The sequence below is a fragment of the Thunnus thynnus genome, chromosome 20 (assembly GCF_963924715.1).
Source record: "Thunnus thynnus chromosome 20, fThuThy2.1, whole genome shotgun sequence".
NCBI lineage: Eukaryota > Metazoa > Chordata > Actinopteri > Scombriformes > Scombridae > Thunnus > Thunnus thynnus.
The window spans coordinates 26,804,913-26,828,345 of NC_089536.1; the positions used below are offsets into that span (position 1 = coordinate 26,804,913).

The 23,433-nt window shown below is 38.7% G+C and overlaps 1 protein-coding gene across 4 annotated transcripts in view; it reads right to left on the reverse strand.

The window, feature by feature from the left end:
* The window catches only part of LOC137172142 (V-type proton ATPase 116 kDa subunit a 1-like), a 37,506-nt gene extending 14,073 nt beyond the window's left edge, over positions 1-23,433 (reverse strand). Inside the window, exons 1-19 of one of the 4 annotated variants that reach the window (XM_067576419.1) lie at positions 23,294-23,430; positions 21,354-21,509; positions 20,961-21,039; positions 20,635-20,732; positions 18,410-18,538; positions 18,104-18,186; positions 17,363-17,489; positions 17,132-17,214; positions 15,056-15,149; positions 12,888-13,100; positions 10,654-10,804; positions 9,090-9,229; positions 8,724-8,887; positions 8,224-8,314; positions 7,889-8,007; positions 7,475-7,691; positions 6,529-6,636; positions 4,498-4,698; positions 1,732-1,749 (exon numbers count right to left, since the gene is read on the reverse strand). In XM_067576419.1, coding sequence (XP_067432520.1) covers positions 1,732-1,749; positions 4,498-4,698; positions 6,529-6,636; positions 7,475-7,691; positions 7,889-8,007; positions 8,224-8,314; positions 8,724-8,887; positions 9,090-9,229; positions 10,654-10,804; positions 12,888-13,100; positions 15,056-15,149; positions 17,132-17,214; positions 17,363-17,489; positions 18,104-18,186; positions 18,410-18,538; positions 20,635-20,732; positions 20,961-21,039; positions 21,354-21,470 — 2,232 coding nt within the window. In that variant the 5' untranslated portion in view covers positions 21,471-21,509; positions 23,294-23,430. Of the gene's footprint in view, positions 1-1,731; positions 1,750-4,497; positions 4,699-6,528; positions 6,637-7,474; positions 7,692-7,888; positions 8,008-8,223; positions 8,315-8,723; positions 8,888-9,089; positions 9,230-10,653; positions 10,805-12,887; positions 13,101-15,055; positions 15,150-17,131; positions 17,215-17,362; positions 17,490-18,103; positions 18,187-18,409; positions 18,539-20,634; positions 20,733-20,960; positions 21,040-21,353; positions 21,510-23,293 lie in introns of all 4 variants that reach the window. The other 3 variants (XM_067576421.1, XM_067576420.1, XM_067576422.1) reach the window with 3 other exon arrangements.

Below are 23,433 nucleotides of genomic sequence, written 5' to 3' on the forward strand. Positions count from 1 at the left end.
GACCCTTTAGAGGAGGTGGTTCTGGAGAGGTTATTTGTGGTGGGAGTGTGTTCTGACCTCCATCTGACCCAACTACAGAGAGTACTCATTCAGGGATGTAGATGAGAGAAGTCAACAGTTGTTAGCAGATAGCTGAAGAATAAATCAAGCTCTGACCTGTGCTAACAAAATAGTACACTGACTTCTTGATATTTGGGCAGATGACTACATCTGCCAGCTTCTGCATTAAACACTGGAGTGTTCAAAATGTTAAGTCAGCAGCGGAAGGAGAGGGGATCCCTCTGGTCCACTGAACAGTGCTGCGTTTAAGTAAGAAAACTGAGGCAGCAGAACATAAATGTGAGAGATGCTGTCTCACAGAAGTGTGCACCCAGAACACAAGACCTTCTTCTTGTATTTATGTTCTCGCTCTCCAAGAAACATCTGACCAATAAGCAGAGCGTAAATTCTCAATGGCCACACATGTGCATTTTGGTTCACTTGAATTTTTTCTGTGTGAAGAGAAACCGAACAAAGGGGAAAAGAAAACAAGGTAACAACTCATCCACTGATTCAGACCAGAGCAGACAAACAACTGTATATGTTTGACAATGCCCTTAGAGTATATTTCAAAAGCAGGGCTGTAGTACTACAGACCGAGACAAGTCTGAGATGTTGATTTAAATTAGGGTATATTTGGAGAGCAGAGATGCTGTACTTGGAATCATCACAGTCTCAAGTTTTGAGACTCTCTTGTGTCTTGTTTTGACCAGGACTTGTCTCGGTCTTGTTGGTATTTGTCTTGACCTCATGAGTGACTTGACTCAGACTTGTCTCTTTCTCATGGCTATTTGTCTCAGTCTTGTGAATGTTTTGACTCAGACTTGTCTTGGTCTTGTGGGTGTTCTGTCATGGAATTGTCTCACTCTCTGCCACTTGTGCCATTGGCACTACCAATCACATAGATGATCAGGGTCATGTAATCTGCCATGCCTCTCTGCCTAGTCACATTAAGAATTCATGAGCTCCTAATCTGTCTGATATAGTGACCATCTCAAATGACTAAAGTATTGTGTGGTCTGATTCCAGCATAAAACAATAGCATTAAGAATGCTGAATGGGCACTGTTTCACTCTGACTTGTCTCAGACTCAACTTAAGTGATCTTGACTACAGCTCTGGTCAACGGTACACTACAAAAATATCCAACTTATAATGGGTCATTTAGTCTCTCATTCCTTACAAGTGAGGACATCTGCCACAAAGGTGAGACAGTTTCACTTGTTTCAAATTAAAATCTTTCAAAAATTTCTGAATTTCTAAATGTCATTTTCCTTATTATAGTAAAGTGATTGAAGTTTGTTTTTTTCCTACAAGTGGCATCCAAGAAAAATCTTGCTCCTCATTAACAGCTGCACTAGAAATATGTTAAACACCTGCATGTCAGCAGTGTTTTTCACTTGTAGAATATGTTCGAAATCAAGATTTTAAGAATGAATATCTGACTAAATGACCTCGAGTTTGGCTTTTCAGTTTCTGTCACACATACAAACACATACATTTGCCATCCCTCACATATACATGCCTGGCATTGGAAGTTAGACAGTAAAGGAGTTAGACAGATCAACCAGAGTTCAAAAAAGAACAGAAAGAAAGACGACTACTTGATACTAAAGGGACAAACAGACATATCAGACACATCAGCAAGACAGCATCCAGACATGCTGAGAGGATACCACACTCAGACTCTTACCGGCTCTTCCTCTGAGTGCTTGAAAGTAAGCAAAGGTCAAAGGTTAGTGTAAGAGTTCAGTACCTAATGGGTAAAAATGAGTTCATGGAACTGCATTGATCAAGAAGATCCCCTCCTTCTTTGGATCACTGATTTGCATTTTATGTCACAAAAATAAATAAATAAATAACTTATTAATCACACTAATCAAACCCATTAGGTCCTGACAGAGTATCAGGTTTCAGGTGGGGTTTGGGCCATCTTGGTTCATAAAGCTTTGGACTCTGGTCAGGTTTGGGATTGGTTATTTTCAAATTTATTAAGAAATTTCTGTCTTTCTCTCTCTGACTGTGCCAATCGTCTGCATCCATTTGGGTTATGTGTTGCAAATAGATACACACTGCTTAGTGGGATGAGGGAAAGAGACAGTGTGTAACCAATCCATTGCATTAGCCTGGCAAGCTAACAGTCAATAGTGGATAAAATAAAGCAGCTTCATGGCTCAAATTTGGCAGCACAAGTCCGGTTCAGTAGGGTTGGATCTTAAAGGACAGGTTCAGATTTTTTTCATGTCTATCTTACTATAATACAATGATCTTGTGACATACTGTATGTACATTGGAAGAGTAACAGCTCACTTTAACCATTCCTCTTCTCCATACTGGCTGTGAAGGCATCCTTTCATAAAGCAACTAGATCAGAATCCACAGTCCTTTTTCTGTGTAAAAATGCATTTTACAGTTTAGCTGAAGCTAAAATGAGGCTTCAGCAGTCTGGGCTCGACCCAGAAGTGGGTGTCTTACAATGTTACAATCTTTTTAGTGCAAAAGTCCCACTTACACTATCCACAGATTGTGTTTTTAGTGTTGAGCTGAGTTGCAGCAAAGGGATAAGTCGAGATAGTCACATGTACCATAGGTTTGCTGTTGGGATAAAACACTGGCAATAAACCTAGGCAATAAACACAAGACTGCCAGGAAATAGACAAAAGTATGTTGTTGTATATCAAGATTTTAAAAAGACTAGTTTTAAAAAATTTCAACCTATCCTTTAAAGAAGTGACCATGGGTCAGATTCAGGTTTCAGTTTTAGGCCTGTGGAGAACTCTAATGCACAAAAGCCGCTCAATGTGAAGTAGATTAGAAGTTCAAGAGTCAGTGGAATGATATAATATACAGTTCTGAAGAGCCAGATAAAACATAAAAACATAAGTGAAAAAATTATATTCCATAACTCTGGGGCCTGCTTCACCAACTTTCCAACATGCAAGCCGTGATATGCAATATGAGATCATTTCCTCTCACATTCATTTTGACACATTTGACTAATCAAAAGAAAAACTTCTTTATCTGCAATTTGTGAGTGGGAATTATTTGTGAAATGGGAGGCTGGCACCACTTGTGATCTACATAAAAACAGTGCTTGCAAATTTTTATGAAACAGGTGCCTGGATGTTTCTGTAGTAATCAGTAAGTTGTCCAGCATGGTACTTTAACAGTCACTTGCTACACCCAACATTATGCAATATGAAATTCCTTGACCCTGTTGATAAGTCATGCCTACATGGGATATCCTATCCTTGGAATAATGATGACAAAATGCAGTCTTATTACATTACAGTTATGCAATATGTTATCACAATATAAACACTCTGAGATTTATTATGTATGAGTCACAAAAAAAAAAAAAAAAACTGGGTGGTATTTTCAGTAATTCCACTCGCTGGTTCTTATAAAAACCACTTCACTGTTTATGTTTCTGAAATGGAAAATCCATCTCTTATCTGCTCCAGTCCATCCCAGCCCTCCCTTTCTCTTTACACACTGTTGCGCCCACATTACCCCCATCTCCTGTTACTACCCAGGAGAAAAGACTGCTCTCTGATATGAAGGTACAACAGGGGAAGCATTGTGCTGGTGAATGGGCTGAGACAGAAGATTTCAAATGAGTGCTTTTTTAGTTATGAGGTTTTGACAGCTGGGGTTGTAATTTAACTATTTTCTCCATTGAACCGATAAGATTCATTATGAAACAGATTACTTGTTTGTTAACAAGCCCAAATACAAGAGATTATAGTGCAACATCTACTGTAAACGCTGTTTGAATGGCCTTCCCATCCAGCGAGAGAGAACACTGTAAATGCAAAACTATGATGACAACTATCAAACTAAATAGCCAGGAAATATCAGCATCAGTATTGAGCTGTGCAAGAAAACTTGTTCTGAAATGAACAGCTGATAGCAGTTTAGATACTTGATTAGTGTATCAAATCAGTGTAAAATGTATGCTCTAAATGCCCTCGAAAAATCAAAAATGATGAATTGTTTATGTCTGAAATATCAAGTTACTGCTCACTGATGGACTCATTTTGACTACAAAATTTCTCTAAGCAAACCCATGTTATAATCCTGCTACGACGTGTTCCTTATATTTCAACTAGTTTCATTGAAGGAAAAAAATCAAACTAATATAGAGAGCAAGCCTTCCTGGAATTCCTTCTTCCGTCTTCATATGTGCGTTCATGTCAATGGAGTCAATTGCCAAAATTTTTCTCTTTTACTAACCTTAATAAATATTGTTATACACTTCCAATGGATCTCTCCTTATTGAAATTTATTTTGTCATTTTTTAACTCTCTTCGAATGGTCCAAGCCAATACACAATACTGAAGGCATACATAACATCATAATCCTACTGAAAACAATTCAAACTCTTTAAATCAAACAAAATCAATATCCGGAAAGCCGGTTGAACAAGCTGATGCTTGGTGATGTTTAATGAGCTCACCTCATCTCCCTCCTCTGAGTGCTGGGAGAGCTGGTCGTGGTCCATGATGCCAGCCTCGTCCTCCGTGGGCCCGTTGCCCACCCGCACTCCTCCGAACTTCTGCGTGCCCTGTTGGGTGAGTCCGGTGCATGATGAGGACACGCCTGTTTGCTCTAAAGACTGCTCTAGATTCTCTGCAGGGGTTTCTTCCCTCTTCTGGGACTAGATACAAAAGCCACAAGAGCTGTGTCTAGCTTAAAGCAAGCCTTAGGTTGCATGCTTTCTTCTTAATTTACTTCCATTGTTCAAGTAAAAAAGGGCACCCACAACAATGTGTGAGGGTTTTCCTTCCAAAATGAAATATATCCACCACTTGCGAAACTTACTTTTACTAAATAAAAGGTAGCAAAAATCAAAATGCTCAATGATATAGTGAGTTACCAATATTACTTTTATAGATTAAGATTGGGGTAATTAATTATTTATTGGAAGGCAAAATCATCTCACTGGTTGAGTTAAACCTCAACAAACACAGCTGAAGACTCCATGTAGTAAAGTAAACTTTGGTCTGAATATGACTAGAATCAATATCAGCTGTTGGGTCACTGTGATACCAGCAATATCCTCATCCAATTAGCAGGCTAGTTAGCTCTGGTGGCTAATTTGGACCTGGAATGTCAGCTAGCTAATAACTAGCACTTTTTGATGCCTTTATGTTAATACTGCATTGATACAGTATTAAGCTTGATACAGTATGCTTCCCATTCTAGTTAAAGGTATAATATATAATTATTCCACATTAAAATGTCTAAAAACAACAAGACCTATGTTATATATATTGTTTAGTTGTGTACTTACATAATCCCAAATGTTTCCAACAATTTTCAAACCCAGAGAAATCTGTAATTTAATCAAAGTAACGGACCGTTTCATTTGGTCACCTGTCAATGGCGTCATACCTCCTCTACCAAAGAGTATAGTGCACAAGATGCATACGGCGGCACTGTGTTTGTCCGCTACAATGGCGTCTACCAAAGAGTAACTTACACACATACAAGATAATACATCGGCGTTGTGGTTGTTCCACAGAAACTGTTATAAATTGACTTTTATTCAGTTTTAAGCCACATTTTCGTGATAAATTTTGGTCGTTTTTAACTATATCTTTTAGCCGGATGAAGGATTTGGAGAGGAGAAGACCTCTGCGGGTAATTCAGCTCCCGGTAAAAACACCCTGAACGATTAACACTGGAGTAATCCTATCCCAGTGAAGCTGGATGTTTAATAATGAAAACATCAAAACTTGTGAACTTTGAGCAGTCTAAAATATTCAGGATTATTTTTCAAACTCATTCAAGCTGTTTTTTTAAAGCTAAGTCTTAAAATGTACACTGAAAATGTCACTGATGAAAGCTAGACTAATATGGTTTAGTTTTTGTAGACTAAAAGTGTTTAAATTACTAAAATGTAACTACAACTAACACACCTGTTTCCAAAGATTAAAATAAAAAAAGATATAAAAAGTACCAAAATTAACAGACTGGTAAACTACCTACAAAATCATAAATACCACAACAGCGAATTACGGACTGAATTTGGTAAACACTACATTTCTTTTTCGTTTGGTACTGTTCAGTCTAATTCTTCTTCTTTGAGGTTTAACAGAACCAGTGAGAGTAATGAGAACTCTAGGCTGCTGTATTTCATATATATAATGAATTCAGGTTATCAGTACTTTTTGGATATATAGCCTTTTGGGTAGCAACTCTTCAACTACAAAGGTAGACTAGTCAAATGCAAGTGGCAGATCATCAGCTGTTAGGGTGCCCTCAGACTGTGAAGTATTCCAAGAAAATTTCCCATCAAAATATCAGAGCGTTTCCAAGGCAGGCTTTAAGCATATTTCATGGCAACACAACCAACCACATTACACAATACAATGCACATTGAAATGAATGGCAGAATAGGAGTGAAAAAAGGTTATATCAAAGGTTATAATTGTTATACATCAAAGGTGGCAGTAAGGTTATAGGTGGGGTCAGATCCACATACCAGGTGCTTTTTCCACAGGTGCTGACGCCGAAGCACCATAGTTTTCACAATCAGCATACAGGGTACACATGCAAGGGCAATCAGCACCAACAAAACCTGGATCCCCATCTACAGATTCAAACAGAGAGAAGTTAACATGGTGTTGGTGACGTGTAGCAGTGATCAGAAGATGCTGAACAGATCCTGCTGAGGCCTAAAGCATACCTCCCTCTCATTGCTATTACACCACACCACATGGCTGATTTTCTTTCTTTTGTCTTATTTGAATCTAAAGCTACATGAAACTCATCTATGAAATAAAACGTTTGCATTATTACAAAAATGGCACAGTAATTTGTATTTATCTATTAATGGTAATATATTGACCTGAGGAGTATCAGAGAACCAAGAATAAAGGCTGGCTTATAATGTTGGTCAACTGCAACTAAAGAAACTAACACTAGGTACCAGACAAATGTTGGTAAACTGAGCGATTGTGATCTTCTGGAACAAACCTCCCTTTGGCTGACTTTTACATTCTGTTACATTGTGTTCTCCACTTCTGGTTTCTGTTATCGTGTTCAGTGAGAAAAAAAACAAAAAAAACCAAGCTCTCGACTAGGGCTGGGCAATAGAATGATATAAACGCTGTGATAGAAAAATAAAATGACATCATTATTTTGCAGTCCTTTAAAGGTGCAGTGTGTAGAATTAAGAGGTATCTATCTTAGAATGAGCCCTTTATATCTATATAGGGAGCTCTTCCATGGAGCCTGCCATGTTGCACCACCATGTTCCTGTAGCTGAGCCTGACCTCTGACCTCTCTGAGAAAATGAACCACACTGCAAAGGGCTATGTTTGCTCTGAGCTGCTGTGCACCTCTCTACCAGAGTTCAACCATACTAGTGGGTGTGAGGAGGGTCAGGGAGCTGGGAAAAGCAGAGGGGTGGATGAGAGAGGAGGCACCTGTCCCCGGTAGAGGGGCTTGTTGGTGGGGTCACTGTAGTTGAAGAGACACATATTGATAAAGTGGATAAGCAGGCTGGGAGCATCCTTGGAGGTCATGGCGTCATAGGCTGTCCACTTGTAGAAGACCAGGAGGATGAGGTAGCCAAACAGGCTCGACATAAAGACAATCTCTGGGATGAAACCCAGGAAGATGTTCAGTGGTTTCTTGAAGTACCTGCAATGCAGTGAAGTCAGTTAAGAACTTAGAACTAAAGAAAAATCAGACCACAGACATAGCTGATTTCAGAAAAGCTGTACAATCAGTTTTATTCTGTCCATTCAGATAAACAGAATAACCATATTAATTACTAAAAGGAAATAAATCACTGTAAGGTGTTAACATTCAGCACTGGTCGTGAGTACAGCACTTACAGGTGGTTGAAGAGACTGAGAGACACTCCAAACAGCATGTGGATGACACCCAGGATGACAGACATCTTCATCTTGAATGAGTTGAGGAAGGTCAGCTTGTTGGTGGCAACGTTCCAGATCTGCAGAGATGACATAACAGGTTACCAACACTTGTCGACACTTACCAAAATTTCAAAATCAACTCCAATATGTCAATCGCAATGTGATTTACAAGCCTCGTTTTCAACACTGAATACAAACATGAAATCAAGGCAAAGTTTGCACTGTGGTTCAGACCGGATAAAACAGCTGGAAGCTATTGATTCTGGTTGTTTTAGTGAGTGTGCAGGTTTTACCGGGTCAATTCCCAGAGGATAAGGCCCATTGAACACACCGGGAACAGCTGGGTCTAACTGTAGCACTGCATTTCCATCAAGAGTCTCAACCCTAGAACACATCAGCAGGAAATGTATACATGTATTAATGTTTTGAAATTAAACAGATTACTGTGTGTTTTAGAGGAAAAACAATACATTTTAGAATATGAATTATCCACATACAGTACTGTGCAAAAATTTTAAGCAATTTAGATTATAGAGTAAAGTAGAAACAAAATGTTTTACTTTTGCTATTAGCACAATATTTTTGAGTGACTAGTTCAACAACTACTGACTATTCTTTGACAATTTTCAAAGAATTTTCAATTTTAATGGCCTGTATTTACAAAAAATATTCCTTTATAATCAACTCTACCGGTTTAATAGTAGAGTATAGTAGTAGTAGGGAATATTATATTATTAGAAATCAAGACAGTGGGACATCCCAGTATTGGTCAAAGCAGAACTGGAAAACTTACGACCAGTTGGCTCCTTTGGTGCCAAACATGGGCCTGACACTCCATCCAGAGCCAAACATGTTAAGTGATTTGGAGAAGCAGTCGTTATAAATGATGCCGGTGTAGATGGAGAAGATCCCCATCAGCAGGATGATGTAGCGACCAGCAAACACCATGTTGAACATCTACAGAGAAATTGATACACATATTGAAGGATTTAAATAGAAATAAAAACTACAACTAAAATTGGCTGGTTCTACTGTTCAGGAACATCTGTAGAAATATTTATCCAACCACAACTTACAAATATATATATGTTTTGTTTTCTCAACTGGGAAGAGTTGTGTTACTGTATTACTGAATTACTGTGTTGCTCTGTTACTGTACCTCATTGTCACTCTTCTGGGCGAGGAGGCGACTCTCTCGGATGACCAGGTAGAGGGCAGCACAGGTCATCAGCACGCCATGACCCATGTCACCAAACATCACCGCAAACAGGAAGGGGAAGGTGATAATAGTGTATGGAGCTGTAACAGGTGACAAGAAGGAAAAGTTGGTCACACAGTGAGGCTCAAACAATCAGAACCACTCAAATATTCAATCAGTCATATATTAATCAATGCTAACTGTAGAAATTTCAGATTTCATGAAAGACTCATGTCATACTCACCAGTGAGTTTATCGACTTTAAAAAAAATACTGTTTTGAAGTATCTTCTACTTTGTCCTTTTTTTCATTTGTTTCCTACTGGTCCGATATAAAGACCATTATGTCATCAGCATATAGGATTAATTTATGAATAGTTGAGCCAATAGTAACTCCTGATATGTTTGAATTCTGATGAATAGCAATTGCTAAAAGTTCCAATGCCATGGCAAAAAGAACTGGGGAGAGAGGGCATTTAAATGGACACTACTTTTGTTCCCTGGTTACAGTAATGTTTATGGAAGCGATGTGACGACACAAGAAAGAGAGCGCGAAACAACTAGAAATACACAACTTAGTGAACGGCCTTTATATACCAGCTATAATTTGAGAATTTATGATAATATGAAGCTTCAAGAGTTTAAATGTCCAAACTTTTTACACCCAGTGTTCTTTTCTAAGTACAGAAACAAAAAGTACAACAGGTATATCAGTCTACATTATGATCATAATATCTATTCAATGCAGCATCAAAGGTTAAATTATATTGTAATAATATAAATATATTGCAGAAATTATATAATGCATTATAATCGCAATACATTTCATGTAGTAAATTATACAATAGGATCTTTTCTATATCATTTATCTTAGAGAATATAATATGTTGTGTATGTGTTTTTAACAGTTTATCATTTTGGACAAAGAAAAAAATCCTTGACAAGAGACTTACACCGAAGCCCACAAATCAGCCCAGCACCTTGAGGTCATACGTATGATATACTATGATGTTATTGGATCATATTGTATCCCATTGCAAGGTATACTGGCATTTAATGCCCCCTCATCCCCAATATAGAGAAAATATTTAGTTACAAATCTACCATACATTCTCACTCTACGTCGATTGTTCACATGATAAATTCAGCTTCATGCACATTTCCACAGTACTAATTCCATCAGTGCAACCACAGTCAGGTTATACTCACCACTCTGCTGCTCTAACGTTCACCCCTTAACACAAATTTTGCTTTACTCAGATTATTTCCAGCTGGTTCTATACTGTCATAGGTTATACTGTCAATAAAACTCAATACTTCCTGCGGATTGTTCACATTAAAAGCCTACTAGAAAAGGGAGCAACTATGCCCCCTGTGCAGACTTTTAATGTAAAACATCTGTGCAAGAAGTGCTGAGCTATTAGCTAAATAGCTTAATTGAAAAAAACTGCAAAATGGAAGTGACTGGAATTAATAATGACTGAATTCTAATATAGACAAATAGAAAATGGTGAATTTGTGTAAACCTGGATTGATTTCCCGGTAGTTCCCGATGCCATAGGCGTCGACGATGTTCTGGAAGCCTGACGTGAACTTGTTGGTCTTGTTGAAGGTGGGCGGAGTCTGCTTGGTCTGCATCCTGTTGAGGATGGACGGCACCGTCGAGCCGCTCCTCTCCTGTGAAATAAAGCCCCAACTTCTCAGTCACATGTTTCACACAGGCTCCACACAGCCTTACAACTTTTTGTGGATGTCAGTTTGACGAATGAAATTCATTTTTGCTAAGGAATCAATCATTTATATTCTCAGTATTTGTTTTGACTTTTGTACTAAATGTAAATTGTTATTACCAGAGGAGGAAATGAAAATTTTATCTACTTGTCTGCAGTGACTGTATTCACCCCTTCTTCAGTAGGCATGAATTGTTGGTACTAATCCTGACTGACATTGTCAGTACTGTAATTTGATTGGTGCAATAACTGTGAGGGTGAGCACTTCAGGCTGTTTTGAGCACACTTATGAATAGTGAACTAGGCACTGAGGTTATAAGACTCCCCATTGCTGAGTTTTGACAGTTTGGTCATTTGCCTTCACCACGTCTACACCCATAAGAAAAAGACAGCTTATGCTAGCTAGATCCTCTCCTTTGGAGGAATACAGCATTAACTGCAGGAGCTGTCAATGACTTGGCAGGTGTTAAATTAGAGTTGCGAAGTGGGAGGGGCCCCTTGAATCTGGAAGTGTTTTTCCATAATCTGTATGCCCATTTTAAAATGTCTTTAGATTATATCCTCATGAAGTCTCCAGGATGATAATACAACCCTAAAAGTTCATGTAATGGTCACCAGTTTGTTTCTGAGAAATCATGTTTTGTCCATCGGTTTGCAGCCGACTCTAAATACTAAAATATGCATGAGCCTTGGCTGCCCTTGCAATGGAGAAGAAGCCAGTCACAGGCGCCATAGTTTCTGAATTCATTGAAAACTGACTCTGAATCTGAAAATTCATTGATGCAAGCTGCAGATTTTATTATCAATTTTCTCAAAATCTCCCACCCACCATTGGCAGCGCACATACAAAATTTTAGGCTTGAAATTGGATGTTTCTTGCCAAAATGCACCTTAAGAGGTTTTTATGTACATCGTCTTATAACTTTAATTTTTCATCAAAGAACCAGATATTTTCTAATACAGCTGTTCATATTTTGTACTGATGAATCAACCATGCTGACCGAGAGTTTCATGCTGCAGAAGTGCTCCAACTGAGTCTCCTCACATTGTCTATAGCAAAAATGAATTTCAACTTTGACTTCTGGAACCAGGGGCACCGAGGGAATACAAACTTAAGAATGTGTCCTCCCAAATGTTGATTGTTCTAAAGGGTCAGAGTGCTTAAATATGCTAATGTATGATAGTTAACACTACATGGATTTGCTGAAAAGGCGGAAAAACACCTTGTATCAACATTCATGGGCTATACAGTAAGACGTTCTCCAGTCAGTAGTGCATGATAGAAGTTGACATAGTGTCTCCTTGTATTGCCAGCTGTATTGTCAGTTGAGTGTTGCCATGGTAATTGCCCACTCAGAGCCTTGTGGCTTAGACAGTGTTCCCACAAATACGTCCAAAAAAGTTTAATACTTTATACCAAAGAAAAATGGACAAAATATGCACAATAGCTGTAGTATCATTATAGTTTATATTTCCCTGCGAAAAAAGTTCCCGAGCAGCAACCTATTCGTGTGACCTTGGAATGAACTGCCGTACATAAAATAAAATTTGCCTTTGTTTCAGCACAGAATGAGAGAAGTCAAAGCATACCAGTGTAACTGTATCATAATGTTGCACTGTTTAGCAGCAGCACCCTGAGTACAATATAAACTCATAAGCAAGCAGGGACAGCACACAACAACGGGAAGTAGAGCCACGGAGAGCTATGAATGGAAAGACTGAAGAGTAAATAACGCCAAATTTTACTCAGGTAGAAGTAAAATTGCTGGTCTAAAAACCAGCCAAAATAAAAGTATAAAATAGATCAATAATATCTAAATACGTTTTTTTAAAAATTACTAAAAGTTACTGAGTTTCTTGAAAAACAATGTTGCCTATGATCTTTCAGAAGCAATGTATAAAGGACAAGAAGAGAGAAATATGTGATACTTTACCTTTTTGCTACACTACACTTCAAAAACAAGAATCTGAAATTGATCACTTGATCTGTGTAAATCAAATAAAAATCAAACTGATAAATACAAACTCACCGTCCCTCTGCGCAGAGCAAACTGGATGGAGTCCAGGTCTGATACAGGGCACCACACCTCAGCAATCAGACATTTTTGGGTGACGTCGATGTTGCAGAGGTTGAGCGTGTGGTAGATAGCCTTCATCTTCCTCACTTTGATGAACCACACCCGCATGGTCTTAGAGGCGGCCTGCAACACTCGCTGACGGTGGTCCTCTGTTTGGTTCAGCACCTGAAGTGGCAGTGTAGAGGGATTCAGTTATAGATTGTAGATCCTGGTCCTGAGGTGTAGTGCAGTGATGGTAATCAGTGGTAATTATGGCACAAAGACCTCTGGTCAGTAAGTATTTTGCTTGACGCTGACAGGATGCTGTTCTAGTATCTCCTTTAACAGACTGACCTTGTGTTCTATAATAATATATAATATATAATATATTTCTATAAAAAGCCATTTATGTCATGTTTTCTTTTCTTGTGATCACAAATAAAATATGTAATGATCTTGATAAAAGCTTTGTTGTCTCATGATCATGGATTAGTTAACTAATGATTGTGAAATAATTGACCTCTGTCTTCTTGTAATCACTTAATAAAAACAGGTTTATTGCTAAACACCTACTGTATAACCAGCAAACATAATGTAATCTTTAACAGATATTACATAGCCTCCAAACTAAAGGCACTATATTGGAAACTAACTATTGAATACTGCAGGCACAATGTCAGTCATATAGTAAATGGTAAATGGACTGTACTTGTACAGCGCCTTTCTAGTCTTCCGACCACTCAAAGCGCTTTTACACTACAAACCACATTCACCCATTCACACACATTCATACACTGAATGGGTACAGGGGTTACCAGGGGCTTCCATGCAAGGTCCCAACCTGCCCATCAGAGGAAATCTAATCATTCACACACATTCACACACTGATGGCACAGCCATCAGGAGCAATTTGGGGTTAAGTATCTTGCCCAAGGACACATCGACATGTGGACTGGATTAGCTGTGAATCAAACTGCCGATCTTCCAATTAGTGGTCGACCCGCTCTACCTCCTGAGCCACAGCCGCAATATAGGTATATTATAGAAATATAATAACAATGCTTTAGGCTTTCTACACATGATCAGCAGCAGAACTGCTTTGCACTGATATGAGACACAAAACTTTTAAGACAAGTTGTCACTTTTAAAGTTTAAACATATACAGTTCCATGAATAGCTGAATAGAGTCCTTCTGCTGGTGAAGACCATGTGACATGATCAAATGTTCTGGAGCAAGTGAGCTTGAGTTGACATTGTTTAGTCAAATGTTTATTTCAGAGGTCAAGAATGAACTGTCATGCTCACCTTTGACTTGTCTTATCACAGTTAATACACAGCCAACAAGATACAGCCTGAAGGTGATACAAAATAATCATTCCATGACCACATGAAAAAAACACATAGAAATAATTGCACCTATCTGGGCTTTTCTAGATTTCTGTATTTATTTCTACTGGTTGCTTGCACTTTAATGAATGTGATTCACAATTCTTCAGTTCCATAGAGATGAACTGATCATACTGTGCTGGCTCACAGACTCAGCCCATGTTTACGCACAGAATGTCATTTCTATGTATGGCTGAGTAAAATGCTCTATTGTAGTAGAGTGTAGTTCATTGTATGTGGTTGGCAGGCTCAGACTAGAGCAGACCTGTCAAGCAGAACAGAGGCTTATTTCCAGGCTTAATATGGGCAAACTTTGGGGAACCACAACACTTTGAGACAGGACAAAGGTCTTTCACAGATAAGAACCAATGCACAGAAAAAAAAAACGCCTACACTATAAGGGCTTTTGTAATTTGATTGGAAATAAATTTTATCAGGGAAAACTGAGCAGGAGCCTGAAGACAGACATCCTGTTGTACAAAGTTTCTAATTAATTTCTCGTTGTGTAGTTGGCAGCCTTGCAACAAAGAGTACAAAGACCCTTTGAAATATTTATTACATTTAAAAGAAGAGCTACACTGCAAATGATAAGGTTGCTTAAACAATAAACAGGCTAAACTCCAAGCTCAACCCCCTCAATGGGAACTAATTGTCTCTCTCTCCACTCTATTTTCATGTTTATTAACCTGTTTTTGGTTAATGTGTGTGTAATGCTAGCAATGTGAGGTTAAGGTCCATTATATTGAGAAACATACCATCTGGAGGTCATCAATGCGGCTGTTGACTCCAGCCAGCATCTCCTTCCTCTCCTGTGGGGTCTCTGGACAGGGGTAGAGAGAGGCACGAAACCTGGAGAAATACACCCACCAACAGAGTCAGCTCACAGCATCTAACACACACGTTCTCCTCCTCATCTACTATATATATATATATATATATATATATATATATATATATATATATATATATATATAAACCGATCTGCCACAACATTAAAACCACTGGTGAAGTGAATAACACTGATTATCTTGTTACAATGGCACATGTCAAGGTTCCATTAGACAGCAAGTGAGCACTCAGTTCTTGAAGTTGATGTGTTGGAAGCAGGAAAAATGGGCAAGTGTATGATCTGAGCAACTTTGACAAGGGCCAAATTGTAATGGCCTAAACATTGTTGCAGACCAAGTGCACCCCTTTATGGCAACGGTATTCTTTGATGGCAGTGTCCTCTTTCAGTAGGATAATGCACCCTGCCACACTGCAAAAATTATTCAGGAATGGTGTTCTCTTGGCCTCCAAATTCCCCAGATCTCAATCAAGCATCTGTGGGATGTACTGTAAAAAAAGTCCAGTCCATGGAGGCCCCACCCTGCAACTTACAGGACTTAAAGGATCTGCTGCTAACATCTTGGTGCCAGATACCAGAGGATACCTTCAGAGGTCTTGTGGAGTCTATGCATCAACAGGTCAGAGCTGTTTTGGTGGCTGGAGGGTGACCTATGCAATATTAGGCAGGTGGATTTCATGTTGTGGCTGACAGGTGTATATATATATATGTATATGCTTGACTTACAGCAGATTAGGTAAATTCCAAAGTGATGACAAATAGGCCTTTTTCATCAAGGACATTTTTGACAGATGACAGTCAAAACAAGGTGACAGGTCTAAGTAATAAAATCAGTTATGTCTGAATTCCATTTATCTGCTTCAATTTTAGGCTCCTGATATTGTACATGCTGGCTTACTGTCAAATTGTGATGACTTAAGCCAGGGTCAGACTACAGGAGTTTTAAAACCCTAACCGATTTTGAAATCGGGCTGCATCACGCACACAAGGAGAAACTTCACAGATATTCTTCTCTCTAATCTCAAATATGCACAGGCTACAAAATTTGATAATATTGGCACATCACACACTACAGGATATTATAAAGATTATTGTGCCAGAGGGAGCAATGCACCACCTCACATGATCTCATGTGATCTCATGGGGAAGCAGATGTAAACAAAACGGAGACTGGCATGGTGCAACAACTTGCTGTAAAGCTCTTCTCTTTGTCCGTTATAGAGGTAGTCATGTTCTTGCCACATATTGACGAGCCTTTCCTACATCTCAGCTGTCCGACGCACCTGTACAGCTTGTTGTTGTTTCTTTGCGGTCACCATTTCAAAAACCCTCTCATTCACTTCGGTCTCTCATTGGCTATTGTGGTCCCGCTCAGAAAGTAGTGACGTAATAATCCAGATTTTAAATTCTAAATCCAATGAGACTACCTTGAGTCTGTGAGCATTTCTGGAGGTTTAAGATTAGATCTGTAAACCCCTCACATTACCAGATAATCTGGGTCGAATATTGGTACTGACCAAGGTCCCAGACCAGATTTCTCCTCCGATTGTCAGGAGGGATAAATCGACCCAAAAATCCTGTAGTCTGAGCCCAACTTTACTGGGACAGTTGAATAGAACAGAGCCATCATGAATGTTATTAGTAACACCTGTGCTTTTCCTATTATGACAAGGTATTATTGTAAACTAAAGGTTTTTCTGTGGTCTGTGATGAAAGCATGTCCCCTTGTTTTCTAGTCTGGAAAATCAGTATTCTTATGATCCAATTGTAGTTAGCAGGTGATCTTAACCACACCTACCTTTTACCTCACCCCTTAACATAGTCATTTTCACTGTTGTACCTAAATGTATCATGTAACCATGTCAAGACTTATAACTAAACGCAATCTCCAGGTTTGGTTAGCCAACTACAGTGCTTCTGTCTGTAACTCTTTCATACTTTTGCGGACAAGACAGGCAAAAATGTCTTCTTCTGTAACACCTACCCCTCACAGATCTTCTTCACCCTGTTCTTCAGCTGGTCACCTTGGAAGAAGATGATGAAGACAGATTTGTGGACTTGGTCTCCCTGTTGGAAAGGGATGAAGTTGTTAAAGAACCTAGACTCACTTAAACAACTCACAGATGGGTTGTGTACTTTCCCATCCTTGTACTTATTATTTCTTCTTAATATGTCTCTTTGCTAGTCTCTGTGATTCTATGTCATGTTTGCTGACCGTGGTGGGGTCCTCCAGAGGGTCCTCAATCTCGGCCTTCCGTAAGAAGACGTTACCGCGACACACCCTCCACAGCATCCTCTCAAAGGTGGGAATCCTCTCCCTGCTGATCACACCAGCCACAAACCTGCACAGCAACAATGCACCTGTTTGCAAGGTTTTTTCTGCTTAAATTGTATGATTGATTCCAACAGTCTACAGTAACAACCTTTGAGATCCTTCTGATTACCCAACACAGTGGTAATGGATAAAAAGATAACAGTGTTAAACAGCAATAACACATCATGAAGCACAGTTTCATGAAATATTGAAACCCTCTCTGACGAAAGTTCTTATTATTCAAAGAAGACACATTGAAATTAAAGGTATCCTGAGAAATTTTTGACCAGTAGTAGCACTATGGAGCAATATTTTTGTATTTGTATTTTTCAGCAATATTTTGTGAATTAGCTGAATTTTAACTGTTTTTTTTCTGTGATTTGTATGTAATTATAGCAGCTTTATAATTAGTCTGATGTAAACGCTATTTTCTGATTATAATTATCTTCATTCATCTGCTGAGGGACAATTATACTGGAGAAAATTTGACTTTTTTTCAATTAAATCACTAACTTTTTTGAAGGACATCCTACTGACCAGTGAAATATCTAAATGTGTAATGTGTTGCAATGTATGTAACTATATCAACATTGCCAATACAACATGTTTATCAGAGAATATAATGCAACTCTCATGCTTTACCCCAATCTGAGCGGGGCCCCGCGGCCCCCCTCACTGCCCTCCATCAGGGCCGATGACTCTTCCAGCAAATTGGGATCCTCCATCTGTCAAAGAAATTAGGAGAACCCTTGTTACTTTGGTCATTAGATTGATGATGTACTGATTCATTGACAGTGTAGAGATTTACTACAATCTTACTAAAAAAGAAAATAAAATCACATACAGTATAAAGGATTACATTGGATTAGGTGAATAAACACAAGATCAACGATAGATTGTGCTTCTGGGTGTGTGGTGGGTATGTCTGAGGAGGGGAAATAAGCAAACCTCATCAAAGAATTGCTGTGTTCGACGGAGGATGTGTTTCAGTTCCGTCAGCTCCAGGAAGTTCTTCTTCAGGGCTTCCTGGTTGGTGTTGATCTCCTTCAGTTCGTTCTCCAGCTTCTCAAAGGTAGCCTGCCGAGCACAAGCAACAGACACTCACAGTTCTAGATGAAACTGAGTATGCCATGTTAAATCAGTTTTGGAATTCAGGTGATGTCACATTTTAGAGCACGTACAGTCTTTCCAATGTGTGGCTCATGTCAACATGCAGTAATCAGCTACAAAAATTGACAACAAAGTATCAACATAACAATCTCTGCACTGTTTGTTTTTTGGATTAATCTCAAGTGAAAGAGGTTTAGTTGGCTTGGCAAACAAGGTACTCAAAACTAATGCACTGGTTTACTCTCATGAACTGATTAGGGGAAGTATTTAACACCCACAATCCATCAAAATTCAACTTTGATTGAAATTCATATTATCTAAAGGGAAAAGGTTCAAATGTTTTCCTCCACAACTGTCACTCTTGAATTGTCCTCTTAAATCAAGAGCACTGAATCAATATTATCTGACCATCCTCTCTTGAAAACCTCCAGGTACTTGAATACAACATTTTTTAAAAGTAAGCCTTCATCTAACCCAAGCGGGAAGTTCTGAAAAATGAAGCCAATGTGAAGTGCCTTAAACCTGTGTTATCTCTAATGGCCAGCAGGGGGCAATTCCACTGTCTATGAGAAAAAAACTCTACTTCTCACTTGATTTATTAACACTTTCCTAATGAGTTTATGGTGTCAATCCCTAGTTTCATGTCTTCTTCAATGCATCATGATGTTCATTTTGTAAATTATGGTCCCATTTTATTTAAATTTGATGATAAGCAGGGTATGCTTTAGGGCGTGGCTACGTTGTGATTGACAAGTCACGGCAACAACGTCGATTATGTAACGTAACCATGGCATAACCCCAGATTCACCAAGTATAGGCGTAGCCATGGCTATTTCAGTGTGTTTGCAGTTCATGAAAGTTAATTGTAACATTTTCGTGGCCTAAAAAAGTCTTGTCCGGCATTTGTTTTTACTAAAAGACCCCCTAAGGAGTTGAATGTTCAGTAGCGAAAATTATCATTAGCATGAGTATTATCACAGTTAACCATAGACTGTAAATGTACTGTGCTAAACAGGACAGCGGCGTTAGGGTCAGCTCCACTCTCTCGTCCAAATATGGTCACTTCTCATCACTTCTGGCTCCAAAAATCCAAGATGGCGAAGGTCAAAACAGCAACCTCGAGGCTTCAAAACAGGCGTCCACAAACCAATGGGTGACGTTACAGTGGCTACGTAAATTATTTTTTTTACAGTCTATGTTCTAACCAAGAGATATTCTATTTTTTCTTACTGTCAATAAATCCCATGAAAAGACCAAAACCAACTATGTGTAAGTGCGTCTCTCAATACTGTCTTAAGACTTCCCTACTAGGTCTGTGACTCAGTTTCCTGGAGACGTAAATCTTTAAAAACGCCTCACAAATATATAGTTTCATTTTTTAAAAAGACAGTAATTTAATAAAACAGCTGGTCACTGTAGTTCTTAACAAACATTACTCAAACAGGAGGGAAAAGTATATTTGTTGGGGACTATTTTCAGCAGTGGATGAGTCCACATTTGGTCCATTAGTGTATTTCTGGCAGCAGGACGGTGTGTGTGGGATTGAGTCAAAATAAACTATAGTGTGTGTTCATGGTAATGAAGGAGCATGTCACCCAGTGCAACAGTGTGACTCAATGATATGTTTTTAATAGTTTTTGGACAACAATGGAGGTCTACGGCACAGGGGAATAAGGCTTTGATACACACAATACTTGTTAGCAGATCAAGTTATTGTTGGTCTTTTGTTGTTAACTATGAGAAAAATATAGAATTGCACCAGATTTGTGATTTAATCAGAGATGATAATTTTTAATTATTCTGCATTGATATCTAGTGTTTTAATGCTTCCTACGAACTCAAGAAGCATCTCTTTTACAGCTCTGACAAGGGCCATATAACCAGTAGCTTGGAAGAGGACTACCATGAAGTTTTTTTTTAACTTCCCTATGACTGACTAAAGCGTGAAATACATTATGTAAGGATCATCAGTGATCCCCTCTTTTGCCTCAGAAAATAAAATGCACTTTAAATCTTCTCTATATCTGATATTTATCAAAAAATGATAATTATAGATTGATTACCTCTAGATCAATCATGTCCCTTGGGAAAGGCACCTCTGGATTTTCTCCAGTGTCCACAGTTGGGATGTTGGCTTTCTTGATCTCCTTCTCCACAAACCCTGTTCAGCATGGAGAATGCACATGATGCAACAGAGTACCAGTGTAATCAGTGTGCAGGGGCCTGCAGGATTAGTAGCCCTTGACTAATACATAAAAAGAAGGATTAAACCTGCATTTATGTGGTCTTTACGTGACATGAGCTGGATATTGAAGCTGGACTGAATCAGAGTTGGGAGCAACACTGTGCCTTTGGCTGGGCATAAGTGTTAGTTCGTCTCATTACTTACTCAGTTTCCTGTCCATCTCCTCACATCTCCTCACTTCATTCACGAACTTGCGTTGGAACACATTTACGTCTGGATTCAGCTACAAGCAGAAAAAATACAAAAATCATTTATTATTATGGTATTCGGGAAACTCAAAATGACTAATACTCCAGGATATTAACTGAAACCACTGTATATGAGTTCATTATATATCACCAATACATGTGTGATGTCATATGGAAGGCAAAAGACAAGCAAAATTAAATGTCCTTTCTTACCTCAGGCTCTCACCTTTTTTCACTAGGTTTTAATTTAATGAATGAGATTATTTCTTACTACAGAGGAGTTCTACTGCCTGAAATAGCATAGTGTGAGAATGACAAAGCATGACTTTATCCAAACATCCATACTCACATCTCTAAACTGGACCATGCCCAGTTCTCCCAGCTCGCTGACACAGCAGTAGGCTGCCTCTGACTGGAGAAAAAGCTGGGCGAGGGTCATCTCCTCACTCCTGAACAGTTCCCCCATGATGACCACCAAACTCCACTTCAACTAGAAAAAAAAATCCTGTACATAGGACAGGAAGATATGTAAAACCATTAGATCTTTTAAATATATTCACTGAATTTATTTTTCTACAAGAACTACTTATTGTAATCCTTTAATACAAATTTGAACAATACTGTTCAATACTGCACGACACACTACTGCTTTGCACTCTACTCCAATGTACTATACTATACAATACTATGTATGAACTATACTATACTATACAACTATACTATGAAATATAGTACAACACAACATAAATAAAAAAAATTGCCCATCATTTCCTTGATGAATTGAATAATTGTTTTGTCAAAAAACTGTAATAAAACAGCAAAATGTCCATCATAAATGACAGATAGATTAAACAACTAATCGTTTCAGCTCCAAACAACTGCCTTCACGGGCAACGGCCCCTTGTTTACTGTGCTACAATCACTTTGTGGTGTGATCTATTGTAAATGTGTTTGATAATATGTGCTAATCTGATCCTAAGGCAGATCTTGTATTTTTATGTGATCTTGAGACCCTGTCTTGTATAAGGGTCAAAACTGAGTTTGATATGTTTGTTATTTCAGTTTTTAGTTTTTTCTGATTGTACTTACATGGTGCATATTCCTAAATTAATTCTAATTTAAACTAATTTAAATCTAGTGCTGAAATGATTAGTTGATTACATGGTTAGTCTATGAACAGAAAATTAATTGACACCATCCCTGATAATTTATTAATCACATATCAAGGGGGAAAAAAATCAAAAATAACATTCTGGTTCCAGCTTCTCAAATGTTAGGATTGATCAGAAAAATAACTAACTTGATCAGTTAGCAATGGAAATAATCGCTGGTTGCAGCCCTAATCAAATGACCACAAACTAAGCAATCTAAGGCAGGGATCATCCTAGCATAGGAGTGGAGGGAGGAGGGGTGTCAGTGGGGATGGATAGATAAATAGAATATCTTAGAATAAATGTGTGCAGGTCGTGAACTCGCTCTAAATACTACAGACATTAAACATCATAAGAATCTTAGATCCGATATTCTTATTACACCGCAAGTTTAATATCCATTCATTACTCATGTATTGTAGGTGAATACAAGAAGATGCTAAAGCTAAATCTGGAATGGAATAGCGCTTATCAACCAACGATAGACAAGCTGCCATAATGTCCACACGCAATCACATAGCCGACATACCAGGGTTTTAAATTGCAAGTGATGATTTGTCATTACTTGCAATTTAACCATTATATAAAACCAGTTTAGCTTGATACCATCGAGCTGTGTGAAAGCTGTCGCAGCATCCTTCCTGCTGCAGCCTTGCCCTTCACTGCTCAAGGACGCCATGATGCTGCTCTATGTGAGCATCTGTCACCTCCTCCCACACACCCAGTGTGTCAGCTTTTCAAACAGAACATCATATATAAACATAAAACGCTATTATTCCATCTGTTCTGTTTCGTTTTACACACACATTATGGGACCAGTATAGACCTAATACCAAGATATGATAGAGGTTTAACTCCAGGCTGATGCATAGGTTACTCAGTAATGTTATATGTAGTCATATTTGAGAACGGGAGCGAATCGGTTCATGCGACAGATCATGTGAAACACAGCCTGCATCATTTGCGAGCATGACGAGGACATAGCGGTTGTCGGTTATCACCGTCCTCACAGCCCACACGTCCAAATATTAGGCTAAAATTATTATGGTTCATACCTGCAGCACTGACAAAGTGTGAAACATGTCATTCATCACATCAAACATGCTGAGAATGTCTCATTCTTTCTGTATGGACTCACCGCTGGGACCTGCAGCTGCTGTGCTGGATGCTGGATGCTGCGCTGGGCAGGGAGGCGCTGCAGCTGTAGCCCGCTATACACAGCCCGCCGGAAACGCTTCATGTCACAATAAAAGCATAGCGTCTGTTCTACGGTGACGC